Source organism: Phoxinus phoxinus (genome assembly GCF_949152265.1).
Source record: "Phoxinus phoxinus genome assembly, chromosome: 25".
Taxonomy (NCBI): domain Eukaryota; kingdom Metazoa; phylum Chordata; class Actinopteri; order Cypriniformes; family Leuciscidae; genus Phoxinus; species Phoxinus phoxinus.
Genome location: NC_136900.1, coordinates 9,345,316 through 9,365,465, shown reverse-complemented (window position 1 = coordinate 9,365,465; position 20,150 = coordinate 9,345,316). Strand labels below are relative to the sequence as shown.

The window sequence follows — 20,150 nt, the reverse complement described above, 5'->3', positions numbered from 1 at the left end:
TCACCATCCAATCAATTGCTTTTCTCATTGAATCTACTATTTAACTCAGAAATACATCATATTATGGAAGTAAAATTGATGTGATTGCCATTTCATGTTGACCTTTTACATGGTTAGCTTGGATGCTGCACTACGGATGTATACAGACTAACTACAGTAAAAAATAAGGTACAAGAACTATTTCTATAATCACTTAACACATGTGTTAAAGTTCTGTACAGTAGATTAGTAGGCTACACTGTAAAGATCAGTACACATGATTAACCAGATCATTCAAATGGTTTTGTTGTCTTTACCATTGCCTGTCAACAAACTACTTTTCTTGTGTTTGCTTTTTTTAAACTAGCTAGAACACTTTAAAGGTGCACAAAGTCATTATGTCTATGTTGACACCCATATAATACCTGTGTGTGATGTTACCGCGTGTTTGCGACATTAAGTTTGAGGTAAGTTCAACTGTAGTTTGTGTTTATTAAGTCAAATTGCCTAAAAAAATAGTAACGTAATCTTAATGTGATGACCCAGTGTAAAGCTTTTAGGTAAAAGGACATTACTCCGTGCACCTATAAACGTTTATTCATGTGTTTTTTCTTCTGTATATCAAAATAGTATAAAAATAGTGGAAAAAATAACACCGGGATGTGATTTGCGTCTGTCGCTCTCAGGTTTGGCTGTCCGTCGTTTCTCCGCTGATGTTCAGAGCTCGCGGGATGAAGCGCATGGCCAGGCAGTCGGGATCCTCTTCTACGGGCTGCATGGAGAGGTTGTTGGTCTGTTTGATGGTGCTGATGGTGCAGCCGTGACGAGGACAAACCGTGAACCTCGACAACAGAGTCACCAGGATGGCCTTCGTCATAACCATGGCTATGTGCTTCCCAACGCAGGCCCGCGGGCCACAGCCGAACGGCTGGAAGTAACGACTGGGAACCTGAGAGAGAAGTAGAGAGTAATGAATTTACCATAGTAAAGTAATGCTATTATATGGTAATACCCATTTTCATATATAAAGCAACTTAAACTTGTTTTGTTTGAGCTAGTTCCCAAGACCAAAAAAAAAAAAAGATAGATAGATAGTCAAAAAAACATGTAATAGGCTACTTTTTTATTATACCATGGTACTTTTTTGAAGGATATTTGAGATTTCACTTATATTTTCACTTTCCCTCCAGAATATGCTTATTTTCTAGTTTCACAGATCAGTATTGTTCACTCTGTTATTGGAAAAATGTACAACTTATTTGGATATTTGTGAAAGAGTATGAATAATTGGTCTAAAGTCTAGAAATGCACCAATTTATGCAGAAAAAAACCTTTATATCCATGTTTGTATGATTGTTTAATCTTAAACATCTGATTCTCCCAGTACTTACGCTGTTCTCAAAGTTCTCCAAGTTGAATTCATTAGGGTTTTTGAAGAACTCGGACTTGTGCATGCGTCCGATGTTCAGGATGAGGTTTGTCCCCTTTGCCACCCGGTAGCCATCGATGTGGTCATCCTCCAGAGCCCGCCTCATGATGAAGTCCACCACCGGATGGAACCTCAGAGACTCCTTGATGAAGCGCTCTAGTACGTTCAGGTTCTGCAGGTCGGCCGACTGTACGTCCCGCTCACCTGAGAGGACAAGAAAGATGAGTGATAGTGATGTACATCTTTTAGCATACACAAAGTATCACTTCTTATGGAAAATTCAGTTAAAACCAGTTTCTGATGGCTTCTAGCTGGTCTAGATTGGACTACTAGCTGTTGAGGCCAAGACTGACCTGGTAGACCATCTTGGGCCTAGCTACCATGTTCCAATCACCATGTTGACCACCTTAAACCTGCATTAGATTGAATGGTCTTGTGAAAGGTTTACTGTACCTATCTGAGACCGTATCTCCTGTACTATCTGCTCTTCCACGGCGGAGTTCTGCTTCAGTAGCAGAAGCATGAAGAACAGACTGATGGAGAGCGTGTCTGGAGCGGCGATCACCATCTCCAGCACACACTGCCTCACGTCATCCGCACACAGCTCGCCGTGATTCTACAGACACAGTTAACACGTTCTGTTGCTTTAATGTTGGAGAGGGTACACAAATGAAGAGTACGTGTTTGTGAACACACCTGAGCAAATATAAGGTCCGTTGCGAAGTCCGTCTCATCCAGCTTCTCCGTGTTATTGATGGCCTGTCGCTTCTGCTCCACAAGCTTTTCCATTTCATCCTGCAGCTCTTTTCTGCAAGAAAATACTTCTTAAAGGGGATGCATGAAAAAAAAGAGATTAATCTAGATATTTTTTTTAAATAAAAGTACTACGTAAAGATTTCATGGTGCTTTTAGTGATTTCTGAATTTCTGCCACCAAATGAAACCACCCAATCCTTTCAACCACATGCCCTTTTTCAAAATGGCCTCCAAATCATGTTCAAATGTGCAAAATTCTTGATAAAATTACTTTTTTCTTTTTTTGCTGTTACCAGAATACATGCAAAAAATTGCTCACAGGGCCTTTAACTGTAAACATTCACTTGCCAAAAATGACCATTCCTTCAAACTACGATCTACATCATCAGGGGTTCTCGAATCTCCTGGTCCTCGAGGTCCAGAGTTTAGCACTAACTTTGATCAAACTCTTCTACCTGTAACTTTCTAGTAATCCTGAATACCTTGATTAGCTTGTTAAGGTATATGATTCGGGTTGGAGCAAAACTCGGCAGGAAAGTGGATCTCGAGGGCCAGAGTTGAGAACCCCTGATCTACAAAAATCTGAGCAGTGCCAATATGGCAACGGCAAACCCACAAGCTGTAAGTAATTGTTCTTGCTCATTTCACATAGAAAAATGTCCACCAATCAAAGTAGAGAACATTTGCATAATCCTTAAAGGTGCAGTAGCAAAAATTGCAAAAGGTCACTTCTACAGGTCAGAGAGTGTGTAAAATGGTTGTTTTGGTTAAACTTTTTTTTTTTCATATACAAAGGATAAATTCAGTTAAGTCTGAGGTGGACTCACGCTGCCAGGTGGTGTTTTTTGTACACAAAGTCCAGTCTGAAGAAAACATCTGGCTGTATGAGAACTGTCTGCCAGGTACTGAAATACCGATGGATCTTTATCAGCAAGTCTTTCTCTGCATTGAACACGTATAAAGAGAGAAGTTAGTGATCTTACATTCTATAAATAATGGTTCCAAAATTATAAAAAAAATCTTCAGTGATGCCATAAAATAACCATTTTTGTTTCCCCAAAGAACCTTTCAATGGACATTCTTAAAAGAACCATCTTTCCTTATTGTGAAGAACATTTTAATACTCTATTTTTTCCACTATAAAGAACCTTTTGAGGAATGGAAAGATTTGATGGTTGTTAAAGGTTGTTAATTGAACCATAGATGCTAATAAAGAACATTTATTTGAACATTTATCTATAACTTTCTAAGGTCATCCATATTGATCTTAAGTATCAAGGTTATATAATTTCACAGCATTCTCAAGGGTTTTACAGCCTTCTCCTTTGGTAACCAATATAATCAGACTGAAAGAATAATAATAATCAAATGCTTGTATTGACCATTCAGTGGGATTTTTAGGAAGAGTTTATTGGAAACGTCCACCACGATACAGCGCAGAAGATTGAGCACGTCCACGTGTCCTGAGCAGTCCGTGAACTCCTGCAGGACGTCAAGCTGTTTGTTGGTGGCGCTGACGCACACATCTACTGACTTCTGGAGACCTGGACCTGTAAGAGCTACACAAACACATAAACAATAGATTCTGCATGATTCTCTGTAGGAACTAATCTGAGACCAGTGAATAACACCCACCTTTGGTGAAATATGTTCTCACTTTCTTCCACAGTGTGATGTTGCTGTTGAAGATGATGCCTTGTTCAAACATGCCAATGCACTGCAGACCTTTTGTGCTGGCAAACCTCCCGATGTAATTATTGCTCTTCAGAACATGATACACGGCGGAGGACCTGAAACAGTTTTAGCTTTTTTACACTAAATTTTGACCCCATCCAAAATAGACTATATATTATATGAATATAAAGAGAGTCTAAATCTGCAATAATTTCTTAGACAGATGAGATTTTGAGAACTTGCTTGCTGAGTATAACGGTCTCTTCTCCGTTGATCCAAACCCGAGCAATGCTGCCATATTTTTCGTTGTAGTAGTTGCATGCAGTGCCAATCCCCATCCACAGGAACCTACTATAGCTCAGAACCGGGCCGAGACCCAACCACCAGCCGGGACCTGACAAACACCAAGCACATCACACCTAGTGGAACCAGTTGGTAGGTTGCTCCCAGTGAATCTGATTGGTTTTAACTCACCCGGGACTGCTGATTGGTTCTTCCAGTTGTTTTCTCTAAATATTCTGTGCAGCAGAATCAGCAGTAACGTTCCCGTCAGCACCAGTAGCGTTCCCTGCACCGCAGCGGCGATGTTTACCGTACCCTCAATGACCTGCTCCATCATCAAGTCATCTACAGATGCACCTAAATATATATTGAAGTATTTTAAAATATTGGAAACTGCACTGTATACACTGCAATAGTTTGCTTTTAGCATGTTGCTAAGCTGATGATGTAATAGTCTTAACTGTAAAAGTAAATGGCATGATTTTTGTGTAAAATATGCTTTTTTAACTATATTAATTTATACTTTGCATTGAAAAATATCAACATTCCTCTAAGTTTTATCCGCCCTCTTGGATATATTTTGTCCACAGAGCTTGTTGTGATGTATTCTGAAGATCTTCTCTCTACTAAGGATACATGCTACTCTAGAACTTTGCCAAAACAAGGTATTCTGGGTATTTTAGTTGTGAATCACTGACATGACGCTGACGTCATGTATGTGGGTCAGTGAAGTGTCTAGGCAGACGTCACTCGTCATTCAAGTGTTGCAATGGAGTGATTAGTGTTAGCACTATTCACTTAGCACTGAATAGACTTCCCCTTTGTTTTCTTTAAATGTTAAAGCTGTGGGTAAAATTGCAGACAGCATTTTTACAGGAAGAAGAGTCAGTGTTGTTCCACTCCATGTTAATGGCTTCAAACAGTTAATGAGTAGCTGAAGAATGTCTCCCCATTTGTTTGAGTTTAATGTGAGACCATTCTGTCTTTCTCTACCTTTCTCACACAGAACAACCTCCTGGACAAAAAGCGGCCACTCAACTGAGACTGCCATGTTCTCGGTTATTGAAGCTCTGAGACTGGCAAGAGCAGCTTTCAAATCCTCAGTACTTTTTTTTTTTTTTTTTTTTTTTTTTTTGACAGTTAACCACCAGATCCTCCTGTCAATCCTCATGACAAAGGGCATCTTCAAAACCACACTCAATTGGTTCAAGTCTTACCTCTCATGTCCTTTAGGGTATCGTGGAGGGGTGAGGTGTCTAAGTCGTAATATTTAGCTACTGGGGTGCCTCAGGGCTCAGTGCTTGGACCACTTCTCTTCTCCATCTGCATGTCATCACTAGGATCTTTCATTCTCAAACATGTTTTTTTTCCATCACTGTTATGCTGTCGACACACGACTCAACCTTTCATTCTAGCCAGAGGATCTGACAGTAGCTGCTCGCATCTAGGCCTGACTGACAGACATTTCTTGCTGGATGGAGGACCACCACCTTCAACTCAACCTTGCGAAAACAGAGTGGGTTGTGGTCTCGGCCAATCCAACACTTCATCACAACTTCTCCATTCAGCTAGGTTCATCACCCATAACTCCATCAAGGACAGTCAGAAACCTTAAATTTCACAGACCACATTGCTAGAGTTGCCCGGTTCTATTGCTTGAGTCTTGCATTGTCAATATCTTGACCAAAAAGATCTTGTATTGATAATGCAAGAGTCCAGCACTCTGTAGAGTCTCCTCCAGCACATCCCAAAGACTTTCAGTGAATTTAAGATCTGGACTCACAACCATTCTTTCACAGTTTGAGCCTGATTAATCTTGACATCCTGGAATATGGCCATGATGTGTCTTCCTACATGGTTGTTTAAGAAATTAAAAGCTACACACTCCATCAATTAGGGTTAGAACAACTGTTCCCAAACATATAACATCCTAGAAACATAATGATCCAATCTTAAGCATTTGCCTATTTAAATCCAAACAGCGACTTTTTTTTTTGGACGGGCAGAGAAGAAACATCAAAGTACACAATCAAATTTCATAAGCTGAAAAACCTCATAAAACATTATTCATGCCCTTGAATTGGTTTCAAAAGTCATTATGCCAGAGCTTTGATGTGTCCTGTACTTCAATAAACCATATGAAAACTTAATTTGATTTCAGAGAAACCATCAGTCCAGCAGAGAAATTCCAGCTCAACCTATTGAATTAGCATCATCTGAATAAATGGACTTCCATTGGAGTAATATTACAAACACACTCACCTCTTTAGATCTGCATCCGTTTCATTTCTAAATGTACCGTTCAGTATAACTCAGTCTTGCCGTTTGCATGCTCCCATCATGCCGAAGTTCAGTAGCTTTACCCCAATATATATTCTTTCCCCAAGTTTTAAAGCTGTTTAAAATCCCCAGTTGCCAGGATACACCCTTGATTTTGCTTGTAAAGTGCCATTGAAAGCCCAAAGCAGTCCACCGGACATGTCCAGACCGAACAATGAAACAATTACGGAGCCTTTCTTACTCTCCAGAATAAAACCGCATCAAATGGGCAATGTTAGGTCTTTCATGCCAAACACACATCTTTTCCCCCACTTGTTGTTTTTTTCAGAGGTTTATTGACCTTTTGTCTTGGTTCCAAATCCGCTGTCATTCATTCTCTGAAGGGCCTTTAATAAAAGCAGGTCAGATTGACCCAGAACTGCAGGAGTGAATGAGCTTTTATCTACCAAAGATGTGAGACAATGTTGCCTAAGATATGCGAGCGCTCATTGTAAGAATACATTTTATGCCGTGAACCTTACGAACTTGCTTCCATTTAAACTGGAATCTAATCAAGGTGTTTTTTGCAAGTGGAGTCCAAGATTGAGTTCACAATAAGACATGCTGTCTCACTTAAAGTGACATGTTCATTGAAATCTCTTATGTAATGATCGGAATAATTAAATGGCTCTCTGTTATACCAATTTTGATTGGTCACCATTATATTTTTGTTTATTTCACTGGTGTTTGTGGAAACACACATTCTCAGCAGTCTATTCTTGTAATTTGTGGCTTCTCACTTTTCATAGAAACACAAGAAAAACCTTCAGTGAGAAAAATTACCTCAGGAAGTTTTATCACAAACGAATACCAAAATCCTCTGTCACTCAGGAGTCCTTGCAACATTGATCCGGTAAGAGAATATATAAATTAAAATTGTTCATTGCATTTGACTGGATTTTTTTACACTGGATTCATGTGTAAATGACTTTTTCATAAGCAAAAAAACGAAATTATATATTCTCAAATCAATATTTATTATTTATTTATTTGATTCACTGCATCATAAGAAGCATATTTTATTAAGGATTGCACATTATCGGATCCACCACAGAAGAAAACTATGTTGTTTTGAAATAAATTTTACGTTTTTAATATTTGTTTTATTTCAGTTAACAAAACTATTTACGGTTTTACTTAACTATAATATGCGTATAGCCTACGTCCACGCCATGTCGGAATTACGAGATTCCGACTTGTTAAAAGCGTTCTCGTTGTAGGACTCGTAACTACAAATTGTAAACTCTGAATTTTCTGAGATCTCCGACTTGTACTACCTGACTGCAGTTAGTGTTGCCATAGAAATGCATAATTCAGCTCAGAAAAGAACGTTACGTGTTGTCATCTCGTTAATTAGGCTATGACATGCGGTCAACATAACCCTTTAATTAGTGGGCTATTAATTAAACCCTAGTGCATTCTTACTGTCAATGCAATTCAATTAGTGCACTTCGCTTCCAGAAGGATTTTCTTTGTCATCACTTTTTTTATTAGATGAGGTCTAGGCTATGTTTTGAGGCAGTTGTCCCTGAAGATGGATCTGTTCCTTGCAAATACGGACTTGAAACCATAGTACTTCAAACTATACTACTGTATCTGGTAGGCCTACATCCAAAACAAGGCTAATTTTGGGATATAACTGAGCCTCTTAAGATTAACTTTCATTGGTCTGAGATCTAATCAACCAGTGCAACACGAAAACTTGGACTTAATGGTTCCCCCAAAAAAGAACAAGATCTGTGTCGGTGTGTTTGTTTGACGTATAGATTATATAACGGCATGCAAACTAACAATACAGCATTTACATCACATGTGACAGTTCTCAGGTTAATCATTAAAGCTTATCTAAGTTATTATAAAATAATTTATGATCAGTGTTATGGTAAAGGGCAGAAGTCCACTGCAACGTCACAAACACACAAATAAACAGTTTACGTCAAAAGGTTGTTATAGCAAATGTCTCACCATACAGGCCAGAGATTTGATTATCAGTGTAGTGAATTCATAAATGCTTTCGCCTGTGTAGTCAACTAACGATAAACCATGATAACCAATCATTATTTGGCATTTGGTAATGCCCGTGGTGTAAAAATGACTCTAGCTATAAGTAAATATTGTAGAGTTTATTCTGTTTTTTTTTTCTCATGTTTTGCAGTTGATTGATTTCTACAAAGAACTAAAATCAAACAATTTACAGTGAAAGAAAAAAAAAACTAGTCCTGAAGTGGACTTTATATATATAAAGTAACCTTATTTTTTGTACATGGCACTAAGTCAACATGAAACGGTTCACAGCCCATTTTACTTCCATAATTCAATGTATTTCTGAGTGATATTAAGTTATTATATTCATAAAATACTCTCTCTTTTTTTTCTTCAGAATACTGTGCACTGATGAATCATTCACACAAAAACAAGAACATATAGTGCTGTCAAAGAGATTAATCGCATCTAACATAAACGTGTGTGTGTGTGTGTGTGTGTGTGTGTGTGTGTGTGTGTGTGTGTGTGTAAGAAAACAGGGTCTTTGATTTCATGTTGACTTCGTTTTGCTAGATACTGAAAATTAAGTTCATTTTGTGAAGCATTATTTACAGACTTATTAACAGAAAGGAATATGAAAAAGGAAATCATCCATGTCAAATTTCCTCATCTTCCGAATCCATGTCAGTTCTTAGGTTGTCCTCGTCCTCGCTGTCCTCATCCTCCTCCTGGTCTCCGTCCGCTTCCCCAGTGTCGGGAATGATGACCACGTCCTCTTTGGTGTTGGGGTCGATGTCTGTCTTAAACCACACCGCTTTGTAGCCCTCCTCAGCGCGCCGCTCTTTGGTCAGGATTGGTTTGACTTCCTTCTCGCCGTCGATGGTCTCTGAATCAGCCAGGCTGCTGGTGTCGGGTGGAGGACTGGTGCTGCTGGTGTGGGGAACGGGGGCGGCGCTGCGGGTCGTGTTCTCCTGCGGTGGCCCGCGTCTCATCCCAGACTCCAGTTTATTCTCCAGGTGTGCCGCTAACTTCGAGTTCACACTCCCAGAATCCTCATCATGCTGGAAGCCATCATTGCTGTACTGCATTCCCTCCTTAGGACCACCCGAACCCCCACCAAGCTGTGAAAACAAAACATACTATAATATTGTATATATAATATAGTACTATCATTAACTTTTAGACTCTAGAACAAATTACAAACATATTTACATTTGAATGTGCGGTTCGTATTGGAATTTAAGCCGGTTCAAACTGGTCTAAACCAGTTCTCATAAAAATTGTCTTTATTAAGTTTGATGTAGCGCAATTGCAGTTTTATGACCAATTGAATGTAACCAATTATGTTAGAATTTGATTCAGTTTGTATTTACATCAATACATTTATTTACTATTTTTGCAATTCAATATGAAAATTTAATTTAATTTGACAATTGACGTGAAAATGCTTCTACGAACTATTCAAATCTGCTTTTATAAGCTATTCAATTAAATTCAACAATTAACATGAGCGTTTTTATTAACATTTTAAATAACATTTTGTGTTAAAAGGGTTTTAAAACAGATTTGATTTGTAGCAATTTACGAAGAATACTTTTATGAACTATTCAACTCAATCAGAAAAGTAGTTTTAGAAACATTGAATGTGACAGTTTATGTGAGAATACCTTTAGGAACGGTTCAGATTTATCCAATATTTTACACAAGAATGGTTTTATGAACATTGAATGTAACCAATTATGTTAGAATTTGATTCAGTTTGTATTTACATCAATACATTAATGGACAACTTTTGCAATTCAATCTGAAAATTTAAGCATGGTTTTAAGAAATCAAACCGAATATTTACTTACAGTTCCTTGAGAGCAATTTTACGAACATTTGAAAATGTCAGTTTATGTTTAAAAGGGTTTTACAACTGATGTGATTCAGTTGTAAGACAAATGTGGCAGGAAAAAAAGTTGAATCTTGTATGACTTATCAAAATAAGTTGTTTAAAGATTTTTTTTTTTTTTTACGAGTTAAAGCAATGTAAAACATAACTTATTGATTATATTTTGTTTTACAGTGTAGAATGCTTTTATGACCTATTCAATTCGCTCAGAAAAATTCATGTTAGAATATATTTATGAATGTTTTGCTTGTTCCAGTGTGACAGTTCATGCTCTTACCAACTAACTAATCAGTACGACTTTTTACGTAAGATGGGTTTTACAGATGTTTCAATTGAATGCGAATACATTCAATTTTACTATTCAATGTGAAAATTTTAATTAATGGAATGACATTATTCAACGATCATTCTAAATGGAGCGTAACCAAGAACATTCCTAAACTGTCTCTGTGTTTTGATGAAAGAGAATGGAGACTCACTGAGCTACGGAAGATGCTAGCCTCGGAAAGCTTCTTCCAGTCTGCGTTATGGCCCTTGATGCGGCGCGCCATCACTCCAATGCCAATCAAGCAGAGAACGAGAAGCACAGCCAAACTCGCCCCTACAGCCGCCATTTCCCCAGCACTGTACTCTCCTGCTCTCCCCTGCAGTCCTCCTGAGCACACGAGCACAGAAACACTGCCTTTCCATGATTACGGTAAACATTCATTTGGTTTTCAAGAATGGTACACAAACTGCTCTGGCTTAATTTTGCTGGAATTTCACAATTTCAATCATTTTGAATTGCATGCTTTATGTGTGTGTGTGTTTTTTACAAGTATTATCGCACACCCTTAATAGCCAGCATCCAAAAAGTGTCCAACAGCATAAAACATGCAACCTTGATTCAGTAAATTTCATTCGGGATACATTCATGAATATTTTAAATCGGTTTTATTATACGCACCAGTGGATAAAATGCTTCTAGAATTCTTACAAGTTAGTCATCACATTTTTTTTTCTTTAATAAGATTGTAATTGTTCTTACTAAGAACAATAAGATTGTTCTTATTTAATATTTTTAAGTTAGTCACATAAAAAAAGTAAATAGCCTGGGTCTAATTTGAATTTGAAAAATAAGACTAGTTCGAACTAATGCTGCTTTCACGCCATGTCGTAATTACATCTACTGAGTAGATGACGTTCTCAGCGCTGTTCACATCCTCAGGCCCGGCTGTTTACAGCTGGTATTGAGGTGTGTTTTGGTCGATCGGATCACAAATAGACGAGGGAGACGCATTCCCATTTACACCTGATGTTTTAATCCGTCTCTTTTGTCCACTTTTAACCACTTCTGTCCTGATTTCTTCGAGGGCAGGGTCTATGTGTGAGTAAATGTATGGGCTTTTTCAGATCTTTCGATCTAATGGATAATAAGCTCGTGTAATTTACATATGAACATGACCGACGGAAACACACACAGAACATCAGCTTTATAGTTTCTGCTCTGACAGACACAAGACCAGCCGAACGCTGTGAGTGTGTCTAAGAAATCAGGAATGGAGAGAGAACATTGTGCTTGGTATGTTTTTAGTCTTCAAACCAAACTTGGGTTTTCAGCTGATAAAGTTTAAACACCGTCTGGCTCGAGCTCTTCCTATAATGTCACTCATTAGATCAGTAGACGGAGAGAAGACGGTCTTTTATGGCTGTTTAGAACTCCCTCAGGAAGTGTCGAAAGTGGACAAGCTCAAAACGTTTTATACCTCTTTTACTCCTGTATTTAGCGTCATCTACTTGTGATCTGATCGACCAAAACGCTTCTTCATACCAGGAGTAAACAGCAGTCATGTGGTACAAGTCGCAACTTTCAGAATGCAAACATTTTAATTTTAATAGTCCACTTTAGACATTCTACTAAGTAACTTTGCATCTACGACGTGTCAACTAGCAGTCATTAGAGTATTAGCAGACTCTGTTTAATATTTGCTAACACTTTATTTTGATGCTCCACCAGCAGACCTTCTACTGACTGTAAGTAACTTTCCAAGAACATATCAACTTATTACTACTAACCCTAAACCTAACCTAACCGTCTACTAATACTCTAATGAAAGTTAGTTGACAGGTACTGTATAGTGGAATGTCTAAAGTGGATTATCAAAATAAAGTGTAACTCTACAAGTTGCAATTACGAGTTGTAAGAGGACGTGAACGCTTGTATTTAAGGTAAGTCCGACATGGAGTGAATTCTCCTTAAAGGACAATTCAGGCGAAAAATTAACCTAGGGGTAATTAACACATGGTTACCGAGTAAATCGTTCTCTGGGATGTGTTTTCGAATGTAAAGAGTTTTATCTCTAAAATCTGATTAGCTTATAACGCTAGTACATGGGGCATCGAATACAAGTACAAATAAATCGCTAGTTAATACCACTAACAAGGCCAGTCGGGCCACGAACGCCATGCTACGTGAGCTGAACTGTGACTTAAACCTATCGACCAGCTCACTTAGCACGGCGTTCGTGGCTCGACTGGTCGAGTCTGTTTCCCAAGATGGCTCCTGCCTGTATACGCGACGTGTACTGTCTTTATAAAGTATCTTCTCAATGATTCGGTTTGCATGTAGGGACCCTCATTATGCTACCGTGTTAGAGTGAGGCTATTTTGAGCCTTGTTAGTGGTATTAACTAGCAATTTATTTTTACTTGTATTCTATGCCCCATATACTAGCGTTATAAGCTAATCAGTTTTTAGAGATAAAACTCTTTACATTCGATTATCATGAAAACACATTGAACGATTGACTCGGTAACCATGTGTTATTAACCCCTAGGTTCATTTTTCGCCGGAATTGTCCTTTAAGTTTATGCAACTGGCCATACAGTAGAAGATTTAGCAAAGCTAGTTAGATTAGCATAAGTGTACCTGTGCTGGGGGGTAAAGTTGTGAGGGCACCAGGGCGAGAGGTGGAGGTGCTGGCTGTTAGCTGTGTGTTAGTGGTCTGATCTGTTGTTATGATGGACGAAGTCATGATAGTAGTGACCGGTGTGGTAGTGGGAACCCCTGTAGAAAAAAGGGTGTCACTAGTTTTGCGGATTCAAATTTCTATTTAATTTATGGACCAAATCAATCGCATTGTACTATTTATGAATGTTTCTCTTCAATGGATTGAAATGAAAATGGATTGAGCTGAACTCTAGATAGAGACATCCACACATGCTTCAACACAATTGTTTGCTGAAAGCCAGGACCTCCAAGAAGCACCACGATTAGCCCACACCCTGCTAGAGTTATCCCTTATTATAATGAAGTTTTGTCTTGATAACATGCTGGTCTTACCTGGCGTGACCTCCACCGCAAGAGAAGCGGTGCTGGATTCATCATTGTTTGTGTCAAACACCCTCATCTGAGTCACATTGAATCATAGTCATAAATATTCCAAATCTCACACAAACGATTAGCAAATGTCAATTATATAAAATATTAAGTTCCTACTTGTAAATTCACAGTGCCAGGGGAAACCGTCTTCGCCATGAGTATGAAACCCTCTGGTGTAATTGAGAAATCAGTACCGTCTACAACCTCAAATTTGATGTCAGGATTATAGCCCTACAAAGACAGCGGTTTACACCAGAAATATGACGACACTGGGCATCGTTTATAAAGCCTGAGCAGAAAACATGTGGAAATCAATCGAAAACCATTCTTTTGTAAATTGTAACATCGAATTGAACGCAACAATTTAGCCTTAATTTTTTCAATTCAATTTCAATTCAATCAAGAGTTTATGTAAGAATTGTTTTACAAACATTTAAATGAATGCAACAGTAATGAGACATTTTTGCAAACAATGCAATAGTCAGTGCGACAATTTGTTAGAATTGTTTTAGAAACTATTCAGTTTATTCAGAATTTAGAACGGTTTTATGAAAACTGAACTGAATGAGACGATTCAATAAAATGCTTTTTTTCCTTCTTCTTTTTTTTTTTTACAGACAATTAAGGTCAACATGACAATGATTCAAGGAAATGTGTTTTTACAAACAATTCAATGCAATCCAAGAATTTTCGCATGTATGAATGATTTTCGAATGATTTACAAAAATTCATTATTCTCATGTTTTACTATTGATGCTCTATGTGTTTTCTATTATCTAGACTAACTTCCCAATCACATGCACAGAGCAGAATGCGGTTTGTTTTTGAGTTCTTACATTAGTAAAGTCTTCATCGGTAGCCTGGACTCGGAGGGGTCTGTTGGACGTTTTGCTCTCCAGCACGAGGCTGTCCACACCTGCGTCCTCTGAGATAAAGCCTTCGTAACTTGGGTTCACAAATTTCGGAGGGTGATTGCTGGATATCACCACCTTCAGGATGACTGTGGTGGTGGCAAGCTGATCAGCGTTCTCCTTCTGATATGCCTAAGGAAACCAGGGAAATTTGGTTTGGGACGCAACTGCAATCTTAAAAATGTTTTTTTTTTTTTCAGTGATTCAATAGAAGAACCATTTTTTTCCCCACAATTCACTGAACTTTGAATCTTTTTTCTCTCTCTCTCTCTCTTAGTGTGAAGAACATTTTATTAATCTAAAGAAACGTTTTCCACTATGGAAAAAGGTTAAAGGTTCTTAATGGAACCAATAAAGAGCTGAGTGTACAGAAGATATACTATGGTTCCCAAAAGAAGCTTTAGATTGCATGTAACATTTAAAACACCATTTTTTTTAAATCTCACCATGACCGTAAGAACAATCGGTTCTGCATTTCCAACTGGTTTCAGCATTGTGATGCTCCCGGTGTCAATGTTGATTTGAAATGTGGGATCTTCAGTTTCTGAACACGTAAAATTCACTAATTAAAAACCTGCCGACTCTTCTCGGAGGGACATCAATTCTTTATTTCAACCCATGAGGACTTTAAACTCACTTTCAAGAAATGTGTAACCAATGGCATCGTTCCTGCCTTTGTCTCCATCTATGGCCATGACTGGTCCTGGCTTCAAGGACAGAGGACCTGTCTGTGGTGTACAAAAACATTCATATGCTCATCTGACACTGTAACTCAAGATCAGTCCACCACTTTAGGCTAAATCACACTGCCCCAATGAATATTGACTTTTGGTGTTTCCTAATATTTCTAAATCCACAAGCCAACTTTATAATGTGTGAAGTGTTGGTGTTTGTTGGGGCAGTTTGAATTGGCCTTGGGGAAACTCACCGATACCCACCTCTTGCTCATTTAATTTGACCGTCCCTTCATAACCAGAGTTCAAGCACACTTTGCTTGTGGCAAACTCAATTTCTGTACAGGGCTGGAACCACGGTGGGCGGTTGTCAATGTCTACGATGTTGACCTCAATGGTGGTTGAGGCGGTGTGGGAGACTTCTGCTGTAGATCCAATCTGCGTGTCCTGAAATGTCATCAAATGAAAGTTGTTTGTATATACGAAAACAAGCATCTTTGGAAATGAAACCTAGGTCAAACCAACTCACCTGTGCATATAGCGTCATTGTGATTTTTTTAACTTTGTCGTAATCCAGAAGTTTTTTCACCACGATGCTAGCATTGAAATCAGCCAGGAGGCCGAATTCTCCCTGAGAGAGAACAGAGGCCTTGTTTCAGAGAGAATTGCTCGTTTTTGACTAGACAGATTTGACAATGAAAAGGATTCCTATGGAATTTCAATAATAATTTGTAACCAACATTAAAGGGAAATTTTCTAAGAGAATTTTTAAATGTAGATATTTCAGAACACATACAGTAGTTAGGGTTGATTACAATGAAATACAATCTATACAAACTCTATACACATTGTTTGGGATTTTTGTTGCGTACCTCAGGAGAATCCAGACGGTAGTAAAGTACATCACTTTTATCAGGATCAGTTGCTGTGATTAGGCCAACACTGGTTTCCAATTTTGTTAGCTACAAAAATCATTAAAAGCTTTCAGATTTTGAAAATGGTCATGAGATAAATTAAAGCAGATAAATAAACATGATTAAAGTAAATTGTACAACAAAGGCAGCATTAAAAGTTCATCAGCAAAGGATGTATAACAGCAGGATGTTGACATTGTACCTCATCGACGTTTAGTGTGTACTGACTCTTTGCAAACGCTGGTGGATTATCATTCACATCATCAACGATTATTCTCAGAGTCAGTGTAGTCTACAAGACACAGATTTGACATGCAGGAGTTTACCTCAAGAGCAAACATTTGAAAGAATTAATTTTCTAGGTTAATTTAAATAAAACACCATTACTTACGGAAAAAGAACCAACTTTTGTACACTCAACATGCACCTCATGTGGTTTCTCCTCGTCAAATGTCTACGAAAATCACATAACATAAGGTCTGTTAATTTGAGTATTTTAAGCAAATTGGTTCCTTAAAATGTTATACATAAATGAGGACACAGGTAGGGGTGTGAAAGTACTGAGAAATAATTAAGCTAAACTTTTTTGTACTATTTGGCGGTTGTCAATGTCTACATACATTTTCACATTTAAAAACGTCTATAGATATATAGGCTACTCTCGTTCTGCGGTATACCGTTGCTCTGGAACAGATTATAACATGTTTATGTGCCGTCAGATGAAATCCTGCAGGTGTCTGTGTTTCTCCGTCCATTCAATAAATGCACATCCTTGAATGAGCGCGGATTTCTAGCGCATTTACTTGAACTTCATAGGTAATATCTATGTTTTGACCCATTTGAGATGCGGCCAAAATCAGAATTTAAAATGGACTGAATAATAAATCTCTCTACGAACTTGACGAGCGATGCCGCGCTGACAGACCATAGACTGTAATAAAAGAGTGACTGACATGTATGCACATAGTCACGGTCACACACACACACTCAGAGTAATATTGTAAAGTTACTGCATAATACATTTTCAACTAGCAGAATAGCTGTACAGAATCACAATACACAGTCCCACTTGTAGCTATGTCTTTTAACTAAATAATATTTCGAAGGGCATAAACAGGACCTTTTAATTGGCTTTCTGATTTTAAATCATCAACTGTCACTAGCGCGAGGCCCTGTGCAGTCGCAGACTTGGTAAGTTACTGCTACTGTGAGTAGTATATAGCATTAGCTCCCAAGCCTGAGCTAACTCCATAACGTTGCGCTAGGTGGGCGTGGTTTCAGATAGCCAGGCTCCTCAGCTCCTCCTCTTTGCCCATATTCTGTTCTCTGGGAGTGACGAGCGATGACGCGAGGCCAAGATGGCGATGGCCGGCTCCGCCCACTTTAGGCTTCAAAAGTGAATGCTTCAAATGCTTTAAAGACGCTGTATGAAGCAGTACATAAAGTATTGAATGAAAATGTCTCTAATGCATCTGTGTATTTGGCAAATATTGCATTTATTTCACTTCAGCTGTGGTAAAGTATGCAAACACAGCACGAGTGTCACTACTACGGGAACCAGAAAGTGTTCTACTTCATGTCTCCATTTGCAGCTCCTCCCCGACTGCACGCGGCAACTCTCGCCGTTATAGTTCCTAGTCATTTTGGCCTAGAAAAGCGCAACTTTTCATTTTCTGTCAGTCTTAGTACACGATTGAACTACAGAAGTCAATTTTTAAATAGGAGAAATGTATGTCATTTTTTTGAGAGAGATGCTAAATCAGTCTAATCAGATTCAATGATCTATGCTAAGCTATGCTAAAAGTGCTACCGCCAGACCCGGAGATCGACTGAATGGATTCGAAAAGGGTAAAACTCAACTGTTTAACTCTAGGGGAGTTGGAAAATTTGCGTATTTCCAAAAAAGTGGAGTGTTCCTTTAGTACGAAGACATTTCATTATGAGAATTACGTACATTTTTCAATGAAAAGTGTTTTGTTAAAAAGGTATAAATGGTGATTTGAGAAGTAGCTTACGTACTTTTGTACTTTACACCCCTGAAAACAAGCATTGTAAATGATACATTTAGAGTGTAATGGTTGAACACAACAACAGACTCTTCATATTAACCTCATAGTCCAGCACAGTAACAGCAATGAGATTGTATCCGTCAAGGCTGAAGAGACCCTCTGGAACTTGACTAGTGATTCTGGCCGTAACACCGTCCTCAGCGCTGATTGTTGTAACTACGGCATTAATTGCGTTGTTTTCCTTAATAACACTTGCGAAAGTTGCAGAGCAAATGCCTGTCCCATTCAGAGAAAAGGAAATTCAGAATTAATAGTCATGAATACCCTAGTGAAAAATAAATAAACCAAAATGTTTTTGATACATTTACATTTACAGTACTTTGTGACGTATACTACAAATATATATTTATGTACTTAATATAAATAACGTACTACCTGCAGTTGTACTTTTGGTAAACTAAATTGGTATACTTATATTCTGCTAAATTGGAACAAATAATTTAGTACTTAATGCACTTTAGTTATCCAGAAATAGTCCTGAGGTCCAACTAAAGAGATACTTAAGTATATTTCATTTTGCTAAAATGGAACTAGTATACTTTAGGTTCACTTTAAATATCTTGCATTTAAAGACTAATATTATACAAAAATCATACTATCCTTAATAATAGTGATATTTAAAACACATTTTAGGCTTAATATTAAAATGTGCATTGTGCAATAAATAATCCAAATAAAGTTTAATTATAATATTTATAAGTCTCAAGCAATGAAAGTCTCAAGCAATGTCAGTAAATATGTTATTGGATTTGTAGTATATTAAATAAATGTGTTTTAAATACATTTTGGTATTTTTTTCACTATATAATTGCTACATTTAGTTAGCTTCGTGATACTGTTTGAATTAAGAACACAATTTTAGTTTAAGAATTTGCAAAGCATTTTTAAATGTATCCATAGTAAAACATATGCAGATAAAACATCATTAATATTATTAAAATGTGTAAAAGATTTATGATTGATGCTAGAATTGATAACTCATGATTGTAGAGTGTCGGTGTTATAATAAAATCGACAAATTTCCTGAATCAACTATTTCTTGTTCTTAAAAAAATAAATTACCTTGATGTTAAATTAGCCATAACTAGCACAGCTTGAAACTAATTCTTACAACTTGAAATATTAGCCTAACATTTTCAAGATTAATAAGATAAAAAAAATAAAAAAAAGATTGGTCTTCCTTCCTGTTTTGGAAATATATCTTCATATCTGATCCTAGGCCTTGCCTACATGTTTTTCCCCAGTGTAACGTGTCATCTCTCAAATCACTGCGGATTCTTATATTTCTAACTGTTTTATCCTATACAAAAGATCTGATTATGCCATATTTTTCAGTTAAAAAAGTTCATCACTTACTTTGCGCTTCACTAAACTTGCTGAGTGTGAAAATCACCAGGAGAAAGAAAACAGCAGAAGATTCTCTAGGCCTCAAATCCATTTTTTTTGTTAGATGATGGATCAATAAAGGAATATCGAAGACGACTCCCTTTGTTCTGACTGAATCAAATTCCCATCAGGCATTTGTGAGCGATAGCTAATGTGTGAGAATAGACTTCAATCTTAACCTTTGAGACGGACGCTTATCTCATGCAGTTTTATTGGCTATAAAGATGAGTACAGGTGGACTTTTGTCTCATAGAAATTCACACAGCTGCTTCATGAATGTTCTTAATAGATCATTCTATTCCACAGAATGACCACATTCTGCTCCATGACCACAATGAGGAATGATGTTTGTTTACAAAATAATATTTGTTAGTTGTAGGCCTACGTGCTGATGGTTAGCCTACCATCAGCGCTGTTTACAAAATGTTATACAATTTCAAATGTGAAGTTATCACATCCATTGTAAAATACAACTTAAATTAAAAGTATGAAGAATTGTATTGGACTTTTTTGGCGATAAA

General features: G+C 37.6%; 2 protein-coding genes across 3 annotated transcripts; both read right to left on the bottom strand.

Moving 5' to 3' along the window:
* Nucleotides 1–527: 527 nt before the first annotated feature.
* On the bottom strand, nucleotides 528–8,415 carry cyp19a1b (cytochrome P450, family 19, subfamily A, polypeptide 1b). The gene is made up of 10 exons (XM_079602806.1): nucleotides 8,404–8,415; nucleotides 4,312–4,476; nucleotides 4,081–4,231; nucleotides 3,799–3,953; nucleotides 3,546–3,722; nucleotides 2,991–3,105; nucleotides 2,105–2,216; nucleotides 1,862–2,024; nucleotides 1,371–1,612; nucleotides 528–928 (listed from the first exon to the last, which is right to left on the bottom strand). The coding sequence occupies exons 2-10, from the start codon at nucleotides 4,454–4,456 to the stop codon at nucleotides 662–664; spliced, it is 1,527 nt and encodes a 508-aa protein (XP_079458932.1). The 5' UTR covers nucleotides 4,457–4,476; nucleotides 8,404–8,415; the 3' UTR covers nucleotides 528–661.
* cdhr5b (cadherin-related family member 5b) lies at nucleotides 8,196–19,781 on the bottom strand. 2 transcript variants are annotated; one of them, XM_079602782.1, is made up of 15 exons: nucleotides 19,600–19,781; nucleotides 18,284–18,459; nucleotides 16,566–16,628; nucleotides 16,377–16,466; nucleotides 16,133–16,222; nucleotides 15,790–15,891; nucleotides 15,525–15,707; nucleotides 15,224–15,314; nucleotides 15,033–15,130; nucleotides 14,512–14,718; nucleotides 13,793–13,906; nucleotides 13,637–13,703; nucleotides 13,223–13,360; nucleotides 10,795–10,970; nucleotides 8,196–9,542 (listed from the first exon to the last, which is right to left on the bottom strand). In XM_079602782.1, the coding sequence occupies exons 1-15, from the start codon at nucleotides 19,679–19,681 to the stop codon at nucleotides 9,078–9,080; spliced, it is 2,142 nt and encodes a 713-aa protein (XP_079458908.1). In that variant the 5' UTR covers nucleotides 19,682–19,781; the 3' UTR covers nucleotides 8,196–9,077. The 2 variants fall into 2 exon arrangements, with proteins under 2 accessions (XP_079458908.1, XP_079458909.1); XM_079602783.1 differs by lacking the exon at nucleotides 13,223–13,360 and having other exon boundaries at nucleotides 8,544–9,542.
* Nucleotides 19,782–20,150: the final 369 nt, after the last annotated feature.